Source organism: Canis lupus, chromosome 3 (genome assembly GCF_003254725.2).
Source record: "Canis lupus dingo isolate Sandy chromosome 3, ASM325472v2, whole genome shotgun sequence".
Classification (NCBI taxonomy): Eukaryota; Metazoa; Chordata; class Mammalia; order Carnivora; family Canidae; genus Canis; species Canis lupus.
The window spans coordinates 54,007,549-54,025,001 of NC_064245.1; the positions used below are offsets into that span (position 1 = coordinate 54,007,549).

Consider the following 17,453-nt stretch of genomic DNA (forward strand, 5'->3'; position numbering starts at 1 on the left):
TTAAATATTGGAATTTAAAAAATAATTTTTAAAAAAGATTTTATTTATTCATTTGAGATACAGAGAGCATGGTGGAGGCACCTAGGGAGAGGGAGAAGCAGGCTCTCTGCTGAGTAGGGAGTCTGACTTGGGGCTCGATCCCAGGACTCCAGAATCATGACCTGAGCTGAAGTCAGACACTTAATGGACTAAGTCACCCAGGTGCCCTAAAGTAAGTATTTTTATTTTAAAAAGTTATTTGTCTTTATCCCCAATGACCTCACCCAGTCCTAAAAGTGGATTCTCAGTTACCTTGAATCCTCTGAGGCATATTTGGTGCCAGATAATTATTATAATACATGGTTTTTCTTGGCCACCGAACCACATACATTACTTTTCTCTAATGACTGCTTCTTCTAGTCTTGACCAGATTTTGTTCCAATAGGACCTGGTCTCTTTTAATTTCCTTTCTTTATTTCACATTGGTAATCAGAAAAGCCTAGTATATAAATAAACCTTCCTGCGAAATAACTTGTCCAAACACCACTTTTAAGCCCCAACTAATACTATCAAATTTCCAGCTGTAGCAGAAATGAACTGTTTCCAGGACCACCACTGTGTTGAGCAGGTCCTCAGTGGAATCCCCTCTTCACGCCAACATCCCCAATTTAAAGGTCATTAGATTGTCCTTAAGCATCTCCACTGAAGGAAGCTCAATATGAAATAATCCCAGAAGAATCTCTAAAAGAAGCCTCCCTGGGCTCTCTCACTATACCCTATTCCCACAAGGCCAATTAGTGTGGCTTCTCCTTCTGTCAGTGTTTGAAACTGAAACTCTCCACTGAATTTAAAACTGTCTGGGAACTTGGGGCCCTGTCTCTGTACTCCCAGAGTAGTACATTAAATGCTTTCCCAGCTAATAAAATACATACATGCCTTTGGATCTCCAAAATTACAGCTGGATGTGTTCATTAATAAACATAGAACAAAGGTATGAGTAAGAGTAGGAATAAGGTAAGAGCAAAACAGTGGGTCTTGGAACCACTTGTTGCTAAAGCCTGTATATACAAATATGACAATGAAGGAATCAAATTGATTTTTTTTAAAGATTTATTTATTTATTCATGAGAGAGACAGAGTGAGAGAGAGGTAGAGACATAGACAGAGGGAGAAGCAGGCTCCCCACAGGGAGCCTGGTGCAGGACTCAATCCCAGATCCCAGGATCACACCCTGAGCCGAAAGCAGATGCTCAACCACTGAGCCACCCAGGCATCCCAGAATCAAATTGATCTTAAGAGTAATGTACTATTTAAGTAATAGTACTTAATATACTCTAGATAATGTTAATGATTTCTTTTATATTTATATACCATTATCTCTTGAAAAGACTTGAAATAACTTACATAATTAAGTCCCAAATAAGACAGAACTATAAAGATTTACTTTATAGATTACTTTAAGATAAGATTACTTACTTTAAGATTCACTTAAACAAGGAAGTGATAATTCTCCAAAATGGAGTTAGTTACTAGTTTAGGATTTTAAAATCACTAGAGTATGAATTCAAGGACATAGAAGGAAGCACAGTGGGAAAAGATTCAGTACTGCCACTTTAAGAGGCAGCTAATATCTTCAAAATTTCTGAAGTCTGTTTAGAAGTGATATTTAAAGGTCAGCAGGAAACATGGAAATAATTAGTGATGTTTCTGTACTGACACTGAGAACATGCTGCAGAAAAACTGTTAATTTGTGGAGAGGATACCTAATCCAGCAAACTGACAACTAAAGAGCAGCCCTGATGTATGAAAAGGAAGAAGACATAAGAATTTCGGGAAAATACAGTACACATTGAAACACTTTTCTTAAGAGATGTGCCAAAAATAAAACTCACATTGTAAACGTTTTATAGAGAAGTCATGAGCCCTTGGGGGTCTGAATTCTAAGTGCCTAATGAGGCTGCACATTTTCTCACAGTTGAAGAATAGTAACTAATTTTCTTTCAGGCCCTTTTCTGGGAAACCATAGTTTCTAGAGGAATAATACAATAGTTATTTAATTTCTCAGTTTTTCTCTTAAGTAATACCATGCAATTCTATGCCTTGAAAAGAAAAATTGTTACCTGAGCACCACTACAATTGGACTTTCACTTCCAGTTATGACCATCAGCCCCTTCCAGATCATTAGTGCCGAGGAGACAATCATTCCAAAATTTAGGACTTGATAATACAGCTGTAAGAACAAGAGAAGAAACGAGATCCATAATTATCCCCACTCCAGAAAGCAACTGAGAGTAGTATCATTTAAAAAATTTCCCCCAAGGGATCCCTGCGTGGCTCAGCGGTTTAGTACCTGCCTTTGGCCCAGGGCGAGATCCTGGAGACCTGGGATCGAGTCCCATATAGGGCTCCCAGCCTGGAGCCTGCTTCTCCCTCTGCCTGTGTCTCTGCCTCTCTCTGTGTGTCTTTCATGAATGAATAAATAAATAAAATCTTAAAAAAAAAAATTTACCCCAAAAGAGTTTCAAGTAGTACTATTAGGCCAGCTGAAGTTCTGAAACATTCCTTAAAACTGTAATAATTACACTAGCAGTATTCCAGCATAGCCTCCCATCCCCCAAACATCTTCCTCCTGTTTGGTCACTCAGTGTGTTACCCTTACATAATAGCTTATATTCAAAACTTTTTGTAGTTGTTATTTCATTTACGCTTCACCACAATTCACCTGAAGTTCAATCACATTCCTGATACAAATCACTGCTTCTATACTCCTCCCAGACTTACTTTCCTACAATATCTAATAATGATGGGCTATTTGATGGCATTTAACTCTCAGACAGAGGAAATAATTTTGCCAAAGTCATACAGCTTGTCAGTCACATAATTAGGACTTGAAGACCAGCCTTTTCTGTCTTACTGAATTTCCACTACTCAACAAATTGTAGAATTCTACTTCAATAAGCAGATACGATACCAGAAAGGCATTTCAAATGAGGGAAATAATGTGAACTAATTGTGCTGAACAAGGCTGGATAAGAGGATGACTGACTCCTTTTTGTTATTTTAAAAAATATACATGCATATGGACACTCTGCAAGACAACTGTTCTAGTCTTCAAAATTTCAATGTCATGAAAATAAAGGTGGAAGACTATTCTAGATCAAAAAGGACTAGATAGACATAACCAAATGTAATGCATAATTAACTGGATCTTGGCTCAAAAGAAAAAAATACATATAAGAAAAAAAATCCCAATTACAAAAGACATTTTAAAGGGTACCTGCCCGGCTTAGTCAGTAGAGCATGCGACTCTTGATCTCAGGGTTTAGAGTTCAAGCCCCACACTGGGCGTAGAGATTACTTTAAAAAAAAAAAAAAAAAAGATGTTTTGGGGTCAATTGGGGAAACTCAAATATGAAATGATACTAGGAAATTAGTGTTAATTTTCTTAGGTGTGATAATAGTATTATGGTTATGCAGGATATTGCACACTACTAGTAGTTAGCCAATAGTAGTTAGGGGTAAACTGTCTTATCTGCAACCCATTTCAAATGATTCAGAAAAAAAAATTCTAGGTACACATAAGTACACATAGAGTATGGCAAAATGTTAACATCTATATGGTAGCTTACAAGTGTTTATGTACTATTCTTTCAATTTTTTTTCAGCTTTGCTGAGGTATAACTGACAAATAAAAATGTCAGATTTTTGAGGCACCTAGGTGGCTCAGTTGGTTAAACATCTGCCTACAGCTCAGGTCATGGTCCCAGGGTCCTGGAATCGAGCCCTGTGTTGGGCTACCTACTTAGCGGAAAGTCTGCTTCTCCCTCTCCCTCTGCCCCTCCCCATGGCTTGTGCTCTCTCTTACTCTCTAGCTCTTTCAAATAAATAAATAAAATTTTTAGAAAAAAAAAGTAATATATATTTTTAAGTAGGATCCATGCCCAATGTGCAGCCTGAATTCAAAATCCTCTGATCAAGAGTCACATGCTCTACCAACTAAACCAGCCAGGTGCCCCCAAAGTGTAAGATATTTAAAGTGTACAACATGAGGCAGCATCTGGATGGCTCAGTTGGTTAAGCATCTGCCTCTTGATTTTGGTTCACGTCACGATCTCAGGGTTGTGTGACTGAGCTCCAAGCCAGCCTCTGCCCTGGGCCTGGAGCCTGCTTGGGATTCCCTCTCTTCCTTTCCCTTTGCCCCTTCCCTAGCCCCTCTCTCTGTCTCAAATAAGTGGATCTTTAAAAAAAAATGTATGTCATGAGGATTTAATATATGTATACCCTGTAAAAGGGTTCCCCCACAGAATTCATTAAGACATCCAACACCAAAAAAAAAAAAAAAGAGAGAGAGAGAGACATCCAACACCTCACATAACTGCTCCCTTTGAGGTGGGGGGAGGTTAGGTCTTTCAATTTAAAAAATAAAAAAAAGATTTAATTTAATTTAATTTAATTAATTAATTAATTAATTAATTAATTTATTAAGAGAGAGAGAGAGAGAGAGAGAGAGAAGGAGTACAAGCAGGGAAGCAAGGGGAGTGGGAGAGGGAGAAGCAGGCTCCCTGCTAAGCAGGGAGCCTAATGAGGAGCCTAATGAGGAACTTGATCCCAGGACTCTGGGATCACGACATGGGCCGAAGGCAGATGCTTAACTGACTGAGTCACTCAGGCACCCCAAGGTCTTTTGATTTTTCTTGAAACAAAGGTATACATAAACTAAATATGTAAGTGGTTACATCTAGAGCTATAATATTAGCCAATTTTGTGTCATTTTATCTATATTTTCTGCTTTTAAAATTAATTTTTATTTCTATTGAAATATAATTTAATGGGGCACCTGGGTAATGGGGCACCTAGGTGACTCAGTGGTTGAGCATCTGCCTTTGTCCCAGGTTGTGATACCAGGGTCCTGGGATTGAGTCCCACATCAGGCTCCCTGAGAGAAGCCTGCTTCTCCCTGCCTATGTCTCTGCCTCTCTCTGTCTCTCATGAATGTATATACAAAAATCTCAAAATACATATATATATATAATTTAAAAACAAGCAATTATCCTGGTCATGGTAGGCCACTTCAATCATTTTTGTCTCATAGCTATTTCTTGTGCTATTTACCCTCATGCTTCTCAAAACTAATTGTTCCTCCAATTTTTATAAATTTGGAACATTACCTATTAACTACCTATTACGGTAAGACTTTTAGCTCTGGAAGGATACACAAGAAACTGGGGACAGTGGCTGCTCTGGAAGAGGAACTGGAAGTTAGGCAGGATGAAAATACTTTCCAGTATATACACTTCACATTTTTTAAGTTTTTACTAAGTATCATCTATTCAAAAGTAAGTTGTTTAGGTTTATTTTATTTTCTTAAGTCCATGTTAATGGCTAGAACATTATTTTTTTGGCCTCCAGTGAAGTATGACATACTCTATCAATATAATTAATGTCATCCTCAAAGGATGGAAATATGAATATTTTCTAACAGACACAAGTATTTGCTACTCTTTGAGTAATGGAGTATTATGAGCATACAGGTATAATCTGATACGTAGTTTGACGTTCCCATCTGGGGACCCTTCCTCCCGTTTACAGGTGAGGAAACGGAGGCACAGAGAGGCTAAGTGATGCGCTCACAGCTGCACAGCTACTAGCATGCAGAACAGTAACTACTAACTAGAACTCAGTTCTCCTAAACTCTACCTCTTCAAGATGGTAGCTTTCTTAAAAATTAAAAAAAAAAAAAAAAAATGGTCCTCTTCCTCAGAAAAAGGAACTGAGGAAGTGGAGTGGGAGAGGCCAGAAGTAGGAAAACTAATTTCTAAGAAGTAATTCTGGTCAACCAGTGGATAAGCAGTCAGGAATTCGGCTACAGGCTCTACTTTCCAAACTTTCAATGCTGAAAAATCACTTATGGTACTGGTTACAACAGTAGAATCTGCACTCCAATCCCGAATCTCTGAGGGAAGGGTTGTGAGATTCCACATACACCACCAAATATAAAATACAGCTCCACGATCCCCTACCTGGGGGTCACATAAGTTTCATATTTCAAAAGTAGCCAGATTTTGAAAAGGTAACCTTGGATGTACTACTTATTTATTTACTTTATTTATTTATTTAGTACTACATATTTATATAACATCCTTAGCAGGGTCTATGGCAATATCCCATAACCAACCATGTTAATATTTCTGCAGGAAAACTTTAAAAGTTCACACCAAAATAAATAAAATCTAAAACTAGCCCCATGTTAATGAGTTCAACTCTGTTTTGTTGATGAAAATATTTCCATTTTCAGAAGGGCATCGATGTAGCACTAACAGATGTGGGATATCTAATAACTACTCTTTCAAAGAAAAATGAAAGACAAAAATGACAACTTGTTAGGTCCCTGCAAGAAGATCACTATTCTACCCATAATTAGCCTTCTCTTTTTCCTCAGACCTGGAATACTACCTTTCACTACAAAGTCATTATTGTAAAATTTATCTTAATCACCCAAATCACCCTCATCATTCTTACTAGTGAGAAAGAGGTTGAAAGTCCCTCACTGTGTATAACCGGTATGTTCCTTAAAAGGCACCTACTTGCATAATCCTAAATCAGTCTGTGAGCCAAAACCTAGACAGAAGGACACTATTTGGTGAAACAAATATTCTCTCTGAGCAAAAGTCTGAGAAATGTCATATTCTTCTCCCTTTCTTTTCTCTGCTCTTTTTCCTAGCAGTAGTCTTTACTCAAAAGACAACAACAATAACAACAAAAAACCCACATTGCCTTCCGAGCTCCTGCTTTCTTTACCGCTACATCTGAATACTTATGAATATACATGATCACAAAAAGGGCTCTTTCTGATATTAGCAGAAACAAGGTGGCAGCTACCCAACCTCATATCATTTGGCAACAGCATACTATTAAGACATTGTGACATATGTAGAATAACAAATACAGAAGTGAATAGCCCTATTATTTTTTCTAAGAAGTGACTAGAACAATATGCTCTTCAATGCTCAAGGTGAAACTAGAAAAGAATGTTATTAAAGCCAATAAAAAGCAGGGTGCCTGGGTGGCACAGTCAGTTGAGTGTCTGCTTTTGGCTCACGTCATCATCTTTGGGTCCTGGGATCGAGCCCCTTGTCAGGCTCCCTGCTCAGTGGGAAGTGTGCTTCTTCCTCTGCCTCTGCCCGTCCCCTGCTCATGCACTCTCTCAAATAAAATCTTAAAAAACAAAACAAAACAAAACCTCTTCGTAGGTATGGTATGGGGATTTGTGTGTGCTATTTTACTTTTGCAGTTTTAGGAAGTAGAACCCTCCCCTACAAATTCTGTGACTAGAATAATCCACATAACAATTAAGTAATATATAATACTGTAAATAATATATAACAAGAGTTAAAAAAAAAACAGGACATAAAATTCAGCAATATAAAAGCCGATAAATTTAACACCCATAATGTGGAAGTTATGCACTATGCATTTATCTATTATAGTTATCAAATACACCATCATATTTCCCATTCTTGCAAGAGATATTTGAAATTCAACACTTAGGGTATTTTCACAGAAATCATACTTCCAGCAATCTCAAGAAAATACACAAGTAATCATTGAAGCAAAAATGTGTCTCAGAGCTAAAAATTGCATTTGGCTTAAATTTTCAACTCCTCTTATCTCAAGACCTCAAACTAAGAGGCTTATCAATCTATGACCACAACTCTCCTGCTCTTAATTCACAAAAGATGAAGCAATTAGAAGCTGGGTATTAGAGATGGATACCCTCACAGCAGCTAGAAATAAAACAGATAGTGCTGGAAAAATTGAAGCATGTTCAGAATATCTGCTGTAATTATGGCCCAATAAAGTCACTGACAGTCCCAGTGATCTTAAATGATAATAACAAAACGAAAAATCCTTAATAGTCTAATAATATCAAGACAAGTTTCATTTAAAAAAATCTGTTAAATCTTTTAAAAATTTGACACACGGGCACCTGCCTGACTCAGTTGCAAGAGTGAGCGCTTCTTGATCTTTGGGGTCATTGAGTTCAAGTTCCATGTTGGGTATAAAGATTACTTAAGTAAATAAAACTTTTTATTTTTTTAAAGATTTATTTATTTATTTGTTTGTTTGTTTATGATAGACATAGAGAGAGAGAGAGAGAGAGAGAGAGAGGCAGAGATACAGGAGGAAGGAGAAGCAGGCTCCATGTCGGGAGCCCAACGTGGGACTTGACCCCAGGATTTCAGGATCGCACCGTAGGCCAAAGGCAGGTGCTTAAACCGCTGAGCCACCAAGGGATCCCAAATAAAACTTTTTAAAAAGTGCACATGCACACACGCTCTCGCTCTCAAATAAATAAGTAAAATCTTTTAAAAGTAAAGAATAAAACTATAAAAGCCTTCCAACAAGGAAAAACTCCAATCTAAAAGGGCATTCACTGGTGAATTTTACCAAGCATTTAATAAAACAGAATCATAACAATTCTATGCCAAATCTTCCAGAAAATTGCAGAAGAGGAATGTCAAGTAATCTAACATATATGTAATTGGATTGATCAGGAAGAAGGGAAGACAGGAAAAAACTAAGAAATAATGGCTAATTTTTTTTTTCAAATTTGATTGAGACTATAAGCTCATATATCCAAGAACCAGAGCAAATCCCAAACAAAAGAAACTTGAAAAAAACTACAACAAAATTCAACATAATTATCAAACTGCTTAAAATCAATGATACAGAGAAAACTGTAAAACCAGTCAGATTAAGAAAAAAAAAAAAGGACATTATGTAAAGAGAAACCAAGATTATAGCAGATTTCTCTTTGAAAACAACACTTGGGCAGCCCCAGTGGCGCAGTGGTTTAGCACCGCCTGCAGCCCGGGGTGTGATCCTGGAGACCTGGGAACAAGTCCCATGTCAGGCTCCCTGCATGGAGTCTGCTTCTCCCTCTGCCTATGTCTCTCCCTACCCCCTCTGACCCCTCTGAATAAATAAATAAATCTTAAAAAAAAAAAAAGAAAAAAGGAAAACAACACTTGCCAGAAGACACTGAAACAACATCTTAAAAGAACTAAAAGAAAAGCTATCAATATAAAATTCTATATCTGAGAAATTTCTTTCAAAAATGAAGGCAAAATAAAACCTTTTCAACACACAAAAATTAAAGTAATTCATCATGAGCAGCCTTACATTACAAAACAACTTTTTAAAAAGTCCTCCAGGCAAAAAAAAAAAAAAAGTCCTCCAGGCAAAAAGAAAATACCAAATAAAATCTAGATCTACACAAAGGAGTAAGAGCACTGGAAACAGCAGATGTCAGTAAATAATATGCTTTTTCCTTAAAAAAATTTTTTTATCGATAATTGACTATTTAAAGCAAAAATAGGAGCGCTGGGTGGTGCAGTGGGTTGGGCATCCAACTCTTGGTTTTGGTTTAAGTTGTGGTCTCAGGGTTCAGCCTCTCTTGGGATTCTCTTTCCCTCTCCTTCTGTCCCTCCCCAGCTCACCCATGCACTCTTTCTCAAACAGATAAATCTTAAAAAAAGAAAAAAAGCAAAATAACAATAAGGTATTGTGGCAACATGTACAGAAGTAAAATATACAACAGCACAAAGGCCAGAGGAGGGGAAACAAATAAATTAACTATAATGCTCTCATAGTATACATGAAGTCATATAGGTTGAAGATAGCCAAAATAGCACACACAAATCCCCATACCATACTTACGAAGTTAAAACAAAACAAAACAAAACAAAACAAAACAAAACGCATGATGGGGTGCCTGGGTGGCGCAGTCAATTAAGCATCTGACTCTTGGTTTGGGTGCAGGCTGTGAGATGGAGCCCTGCATGTGGCCCTGCTTGGGACTCTCTCTGCCCAACCATCCCCCTAGAATTTATGCAACTAATAACTTCAAAACACAGGAAGCAGGGCATCTGGGTGGCTCAGGTGGTTACAAGTCTGCCTTCTGCTGCTCAGGTCATGATCCCAGGGTCCTGGGATTCAGTTCAGCATAGGGGTCCCGGCTCAGCAGGGAGTTTGCTTCTCCTTCTCCCTCTGCCTCTCCCCCTACTTGCATGCGCTTGTGTGCGCTCTCTCTCAGATAAATAAATAAAGTCTTTAAAAAAAAGGAGTGCCTGGATGGCTGAGTCCATTAAGTTCCCTCCCGATAAGGTCATGGTCAGGGTCGTGGGATCGAGTCCCGTGTCAGGCTCCCCACTCAGCTCCTGGAGTCTGCCTGTCCCTCTCTCTCTGTTCCTCCCTCCACTCCCGCTCTTTCTCATTCTCAAATAAATGAATAAATAAAATCTTTTTTTAAATTAAAAAAAATTTTTTTAAAAAACCACAGGAAACAAATACTGACAGAACTGTAAAGAGAAACAGACAAATCCACAGTTATAGTTAGAAATTTCCAAACCTCTCTACCAGTAATCGATACAGCAAGAAGACAGAAAATCATTAAGGATAGAGAAAATTTGAGTATCACTTCCAACCAATTTGACCTAATTGATATTTACCCAACAACAGTAGATACACATTCCTTTTAAGTATATATAAAACATTTACCAAGTCTTAATAAATAGAAAAGGAGGGGCACCTGAGTAGCTCAGTCAGTCTGGTGTCTGCCTTCGGCTCACACTGATTGGGGTCCTGGGATGGACCCCTGGGCCTAGGGCTCCCTGCTCAGCGGGGAGTCTGCTTCTCCCTCTCCTTTTGCCCCTTCACTCTTACTCTCTTCTCTCACTTGCACTCTCTCCCTCAAATAAATAACAAAAGCTTTTTAAATAAATAAATAAAAAGGATTTGAATTATGCCAAGTGTTTTCTCCAATCACTATAGAATGAAAATAGAAATCAGTAATGGAAAGCTATCTGAAAAATCCCAGTGTTTAGAAATCAAGCAACAGACTTCTAAATAATCTATGGTAAAAGAAGAACTCACAAGAGTAGTAGAAAGTATTTTTACCTGAACAAAAATGAAAATACATCAAAATCTGTGGGATGCACCTAACATGCTAAACAGAAGGAATTTTATAACAATAAAGGCCTATATTAAGAAAAATAGGAAAGTCTCATATGTTGCATTTTTGTTTACACTCAATTCAAAATATTTTGTAATTTCTCTTGTGATTCTCCTTTGACCCATGGTTATTTAGAAATTGTTTAATTTCCCTACAAAAAAAGAGAAACAGTTTAATTTCCAAATATTTGTAAATTTCCTAAATGAGACTTCTACCTTAAAACACTAGAAAAAGCAAATGAAACCCAATGTAACTCACTGAAAGTAAATATTAAAAATAAGAGGAGAAATAAATGAAACAAGACAGGAAAATAGTAAGGAAAAACAAACCAAAAGTTGGCTCTTCAAGATCAACTAGCCAGACTAATCAGGGAAAAAAGAGAGAGAAAAGATATGAATTATTAGTATCAGAAAGGAATGAGAGAGATGACCAACATCACAAGAATAATATATATTCCTTTGGTTAACAATATAAACATTAATAGGAACATTAAGCAAGTATTATGAATACCTTTATGCTAATATATTTCCAATGCTTTGAAAGACAAGTTATCAAGGCTCACTGAAGAATCAGATACCTTGGATGGATTAATATCTATTAAAGAAATTGAATTTATGATTTAAAAACTTTCCTATAAAGAAAAACTTCAGGCTTAAACGGCATTCACTGGTGAATTCTACCAAGCACTTAAAAAATCATAACAATTTTACATCAACTTTTTCAGAAAATCACAGAAGAGAGAATACTTCCCAATTCATTCCATGAAGCCAGCATTATCAAACCAGACTAAAGATGTTAAAACTACAGAACACATCATGGATATTGATAAAATAATTATGTGCAACATTTTAGCAAATCAGATCCAACAATATATACTGCATAACCAAGTAGGATTTATTCCAAGATAAGAAGTTAGAGACTTCAATATCCCTTTCTCAAGTTGATAAAATGACACAGAAAATCAGCAAGGATATAGAAAACTTGAATACCACCAACCAAATATCTAGAGAACACTCCACCCAACACAACAGAATATACATCCTTTTCAAACACACATGAAACATTCTCCAGAAATCAAGGCCTTGGCAAATAAAAAAGAGCCTCAAATTTTAAGACTGTAATCATATAAACTATGTTCTCCATCCACAATGCAATTATATTAGAAATCAGCATTGAAAAGAAATTTAGGAAAATCCACAGATATTTGGAAATTAAACAACATTTTTCTAGATAATCCGTGGGTGAAAAAGAAATCACAAGGGAAATCATAAAATATGTTGAGAACTGAATGTAAACAAAAACACAACATCTTAAAATTTACAGAATGTAGCTAAAGCACTGCTTGAAGGGAAATGTGTAGCTTTAAATACATATATTAGAAAAGATCTTAAATCAATAACCCAAGATTCCACTTTAAGAAACTAGAAAAATAGCAAACTAAATAAAGCAACCAGGGAAGGAAATATACTTTAGAGCATAAATCAGCAAAATAGAAAACAATAAACAATAGAGAAAAAAAAAATCAATAGAAGTCAAATTCATAGACATGGAAAGCAGAAGGGTGGTTGTCAGGGGGCAGGGTGACGGGAGAGTGGGTAGTTTTTTATGGGTGCAGAGTTTTAATTTTGCAAGATGAAGAGTCCTGGAGATGGGTTGTACAACAATGTTAATGTACTTGACACTACTGAACTCTACACTTAAAAACTGGTTAAGAGGGGATCCCTGTGTGGCTCAGCGGTTTGGAGCGTGCCTTCAGCCCAGGGTGTGATCCTGGAGACCCGGATCGAGTCCCGCATCGGGACTCCCGCATCGGGCTTCCTGCATGGAGTCTGCTTCTCCCCTCCCTCTGCCTGTGTCTCTGCCTTTGTCTCTGCCTCTCTATGTCTCTCATAAATAAATAAAATCTTAAAAAAAAAAACAAAACTGGTTAAAACAATAAATTTTATGTGTATTTTACTACAATTTAAAAAATCATGCTAAATGAAAGTAGCCAGCTGCAAAAGACTACATTTTGTATGATTCCATTTATATAAACTACACAGCTAAGGCAAATCCTAAGAGACAGAAAGCAGATTAGCAGATGCCCGGGGCTGGGAATGGGAACAGGCATCAACTGTAAAAGTACACAAAGGATCTTTCTGGGATGATGGAAATGTTCTAAAACTGGATTGTAGTGATGGTTGCACGACTCTACTATAAATTTACTGAAAAACATGAATTACACACTTAAGATGGGTGAATTTTATGAATTATATGTCAATAAAGCTTTTTTTTTTTTAAGACACACACACACACACACAAAATAGAAGCAAATAGAGTAGGAAAGGCCTGAGTGAAAGAAGTCTTTTAAATTGACCTGAAATCCAGAAGAAAATATAGGTAAATGTGACTATCAAGATAAAAAAGCAAACAACCACCAAAAAGTCCCACAACCATGCATGGTGAATCATACTGTAAGTCAAAAGATGACAAATTCTGAGAAAATATTTACCATATGCAGAAACAGTCTAACCTTCCTACAAGCAACACTGAGAAATCAGTAAGAAAATAATCCATTAAGGAAAACAAGCAATGGATTATGAACTGCTAGTTCATGGAAAATGAAGTAAAAATGACTCTAAAACCATATGAAAATACGCTCAACCAAACTCCGAATAAGGGGAGGTAAGTAAAAGTAAAAATATCCTGAGGTACCATTCTTCACTTACTAGGATGACAGAAACTTAAAGTCTGAAAATATACCATGCTGGTAAAGCTATAGGAAAAAGTCACTTTCACTTTTTAAATTTTTGAACACTGTAAATATATCTACTTAAACTAGTCATTACAAAGGGAGGGGGGCAAGGGTGAGCCCACAAACTTATTTCCACTACACCTTGTCTTTCTGAGGCACTTGGCACTAGATTAACTTGCTTGTAACTCACTCATCTTTGTCCTTTTCTCTTCCCATCCTGCATGAAATCTTTTCTCTTCATGGCTTCAGTTACAACATATATGCTGATGACACCCAAATCTCTACTTTCATATCATACCACATATATCCCCTAGGTAAATATATTCAGTGACTTACTGACAATTACCCCAATGTTACACACACCTTAAATTCAGCAGGTTCAAAGCTGAACTCAATCCTTTCCTTCGGATCTCTTCTTCTTTCCACACTCTCTAGCACAGTAACTGGTACGATCATCTGCTGAAGGCCTCTGGATTTTACCTCCCCAACATTTCTCACATTTAGCCCATGGGCTTTAACTATGGCTACTGCTTTATCAGGTTACGTCTCTTCTCATCAGGACTATTAAAATAATCTGACAGTTCTACCTCTATACTTGCATCCATGTAACTCATCTGCCTATACATTACTTTTATAAGGTGAAAATGAAATTATTGTATTGTCTGCTCCAAATTTTTTTTCAACTATTTATAAAGTCTGAACTCCTTAGTATACAAGGCCTTCTGTGATTTGGCCCCTGCTACCTTCTCCAACCTTATTTCTTGCTACAAGTGATAGTCCCAGTTCGTAACCTTAAACATAATCTAACATATAATGCAATATATCACAGTTCCCTAACAAAGCTACTACCTGTAGTTTAATCAGAACTAAAAGGACATAATCTTTTTTTTTTTTTTAAGTAGGCTCCATGCCCAGTATGGAGGCCAATGTGGGGCACAAATTCATGACCCTGAGATCAAGACCTGAGCTGAGATCAAGAGTCTGGATGCTCAAATGGCTGAGACACCCAGGCACTCCAGTATACATTCTTAATAACTCAATGATGAAAATGAGACTAATAATAAGTCTTAGTGAGGCAATCATCAGCTTCTAGCAACACCAACTTAAAAAGACTCATTCCATGTTTTTCTGACAAGTTCCTATCTCTGAGGACCCCTGCAGCAAAAGGAATGAGACCACAGGTTTGATTCTGGTAATAGGGCCTACTTGAGAGCTATATCAAATCCAGAGCTTTCTTTCATAATCTGGTCTATGGGGACCTTGATGGCCCTCCATTCCAGAGTAAACTTGTTTGTTATATTGATGATATCTTGCTGACTGGACTTGGTAGTTGAACCTCATAACTTAGACTCCTTGGTAAAATACACATGTGGCCAGAGTGTGGGGGAAAGAAATCCCACAAAAACTCCCCTCCCAATGAAAATTCTTGGGGTCCAACAGTCCTACTAATATAACCCTTCTAAGATGAAGGATAAGTTGTTGCATCTGGTTCCTGCTACCACTATGAAACTTAAAGCCTTGTGGGCCTCTTTGGATTTGGGAGGCAACATATACCTCATTTGGGTGAGCTACTCCAACCTTTTATCTAGCAAACCCATTTTGAGCCAGTTTTGAGGAGAGCTCCACAACAGGTCCAAGCTGCCATGAAAGCTGTTCTAGCACTTGGGCCATCTGACCCAGAAGATCCCATGGTGACTGAAGCATTTTTGACAGATAGGGAGCCTCTGGCCATTATCCATAGGTGAATAGACAGCACAGATCTTTGGATTAGGGGCAAAGCTATGCTATGCTCTGAAGAACTATTGAGTTAATAGTTTCTAGCTTGTTACTGAGTTCTCGTAGAGACCAAACACTTGACCATGGGTCACCAAATTACCACGTGACCTGAACTCCTTGGCTTGAAATGGATGTTACCAGGTACACCAAATCATAAAGTTGGGCATTCACATAGTACTCCACCCTCAAGTGGGAACGGTCTATACAAGACTGGGCTTGAGCAGGTCCTAAGACACAAGTAAAATGTATGAGCAAGTGACTCAGACACTCATGAAATTATTGGCTCCTGCTCACATATTGCTTCATCTCCTTCATCTTACACCTATTGCCTCATGGGGAGATCCCTTTGACCAACTGATTAAGGAAGACTTTGGGCCTTGTTTTTAGGTGTTTTGTTTTTTTTTTTAAGATTTTATTCATTTGTTCATGAGAGACACAGAGAGAGAGAGAGAGAGGAGAGAGGAGAGAGAGAGAGAGAGAGGCAGAGACATAGGCAGAGGGAGAAGCAGACTTCATGCAAGGAGCCCAACGTGGGACTCGATCCCAGGACTCCAGGATCATGCCCTGGGCTGAAGGCACGCGCCAAACTGCTGAGCCACCCAGGGATCCCCATTTTTAGGTGGTTCTACATGAACCATCTAGCACCAACTGCAAATGGACAGCAAAGCACCACATTCCCATTCAGGGTTGATCTTGAGAGACTTTGATAAGGGAACTCCCCAAAATGGTCAGAACTTTGAGTGATGTAACAGTCATTCACTTTGCCTGGAAGGCGAGATGGCCACAGGTATGGATTTACACTGATTCAAGAATGATTAGCAGTTTGGCTGGACAGCCAAGGACTTGGAAGGGACATAATTGGAAAGCTGTAGACCAGAGGCTTGGGGAAGAGGTATGCTGAATGAGCTTTCCAAGTAGGTATTTAGAACGTAAAGATATCTGTGTTCCATATAAACGTTCACCAAAGAATTACCCCAGCAGAGGAGTATCTTGATACTTAGATAAAATTTCCTATTCTTTGGATATCGGCCTCTTTCCCTAGCTACCCTTGTCTTGCCCAATGGACTCATGATCTCAGTAGCTGTAGCAGCCAAGCTGAAGGTTAGCAACATAGATTTTTACTCATCAATTCGGTTCTAGCCAAAGATGAGTACCTAGCCTGCCAACTATAAAAAAATCGACAATGAAACCATTCCTGATACTGGTTCATTTCCATCGTGAGAGGAGCAGTAATTTCTCCCTACTAGAATATATTCCAGATATGGATCTGTCTTCCTTGTCCTTGATATTTCTGTCAAAACCACCATCCATGAACTTACAGAATGCCTTATTTTCTCATCATGGTATTCCATACAACATTGGCTGTGATCAGGGAACTTTTTTTATGGATAATTAAAGCTTAGCAATGGGTATTTGGATCATGAACCAACTGGTCTTACTATGTCTCCCATTATCTTGAAGCGGCGGGCCGGAAAGAATAGCGGAACAGCAGGCTAGTTACCAATCTACTGTCTCTGAGCTCCAAATCCATCCTTGTGTTACCCAAACAAATTCTCCTTTTCCAGCCACCTCAATGATATTAAGTTTTATTAATAAAAGGCATGGGAGGGCCACTACAAAGTGATGAAGGGGCTTCTCTTCCCAGTTCCATGTTTTTATTTCACACAGTAGCAAATGGATCAGTGTGAGGGTCTGGTAGTGCTCACTTCAGTGACCATCACAGCCTGGCTCCTGCCCACATGATCTCTGGCAAGTTTCTCAGCTCCCAACAGGCCATTGCTATGGACCAGCTCCAGCTCCAGCACACTGCCATGCAAAAGTCACTGCTATGGCAGATTACGTATTCCTGGAACCATACTCTCTCCAAAGAGGTCTGAATTTCAGGCTTGGGAAGGGGGTTGGAAAAAGGTATTTTCTATTATCTTTCCTTGTTTACTCTCATCCTAGAGG

The 17,453-nt window shown here is 38.1% G+C and overlaps 1 protein-coding gene across 6 annotated transcripts in view; it reads right to left on the reverse strand.

Annotated features, from left to right (window-relative positions):
- Positions 1 to 17,453, reverse strand: part of SEC11A (SEC11 homolog A, signal peptidase complex subunit) — a 39,802-nt gene that overhangs the window by 15,964 nt on the left and 6,385 nt on the right. For 4 of the 6 annotated variants that reach the window (XM_025438176.3, XM_025438174.3, XM_035714147.2 and 1 more), the window contains exon 2: positions 2,100 to 2,209. In XM_025438176.3, coding sequence (XP_025293961.1) covers positions 2,100 to 2,209 — 110 coding nt within the window. Of the gene's footprint in view, positions 1 to 2,099; positions 2,210 to 3,256; positions 3,337 to 17,453 lie in introns of all 6 variants that reach the window. The other 2 variants (XM_049108485.1, XM_035714146.2) reach the window with 2 other exon arrangements.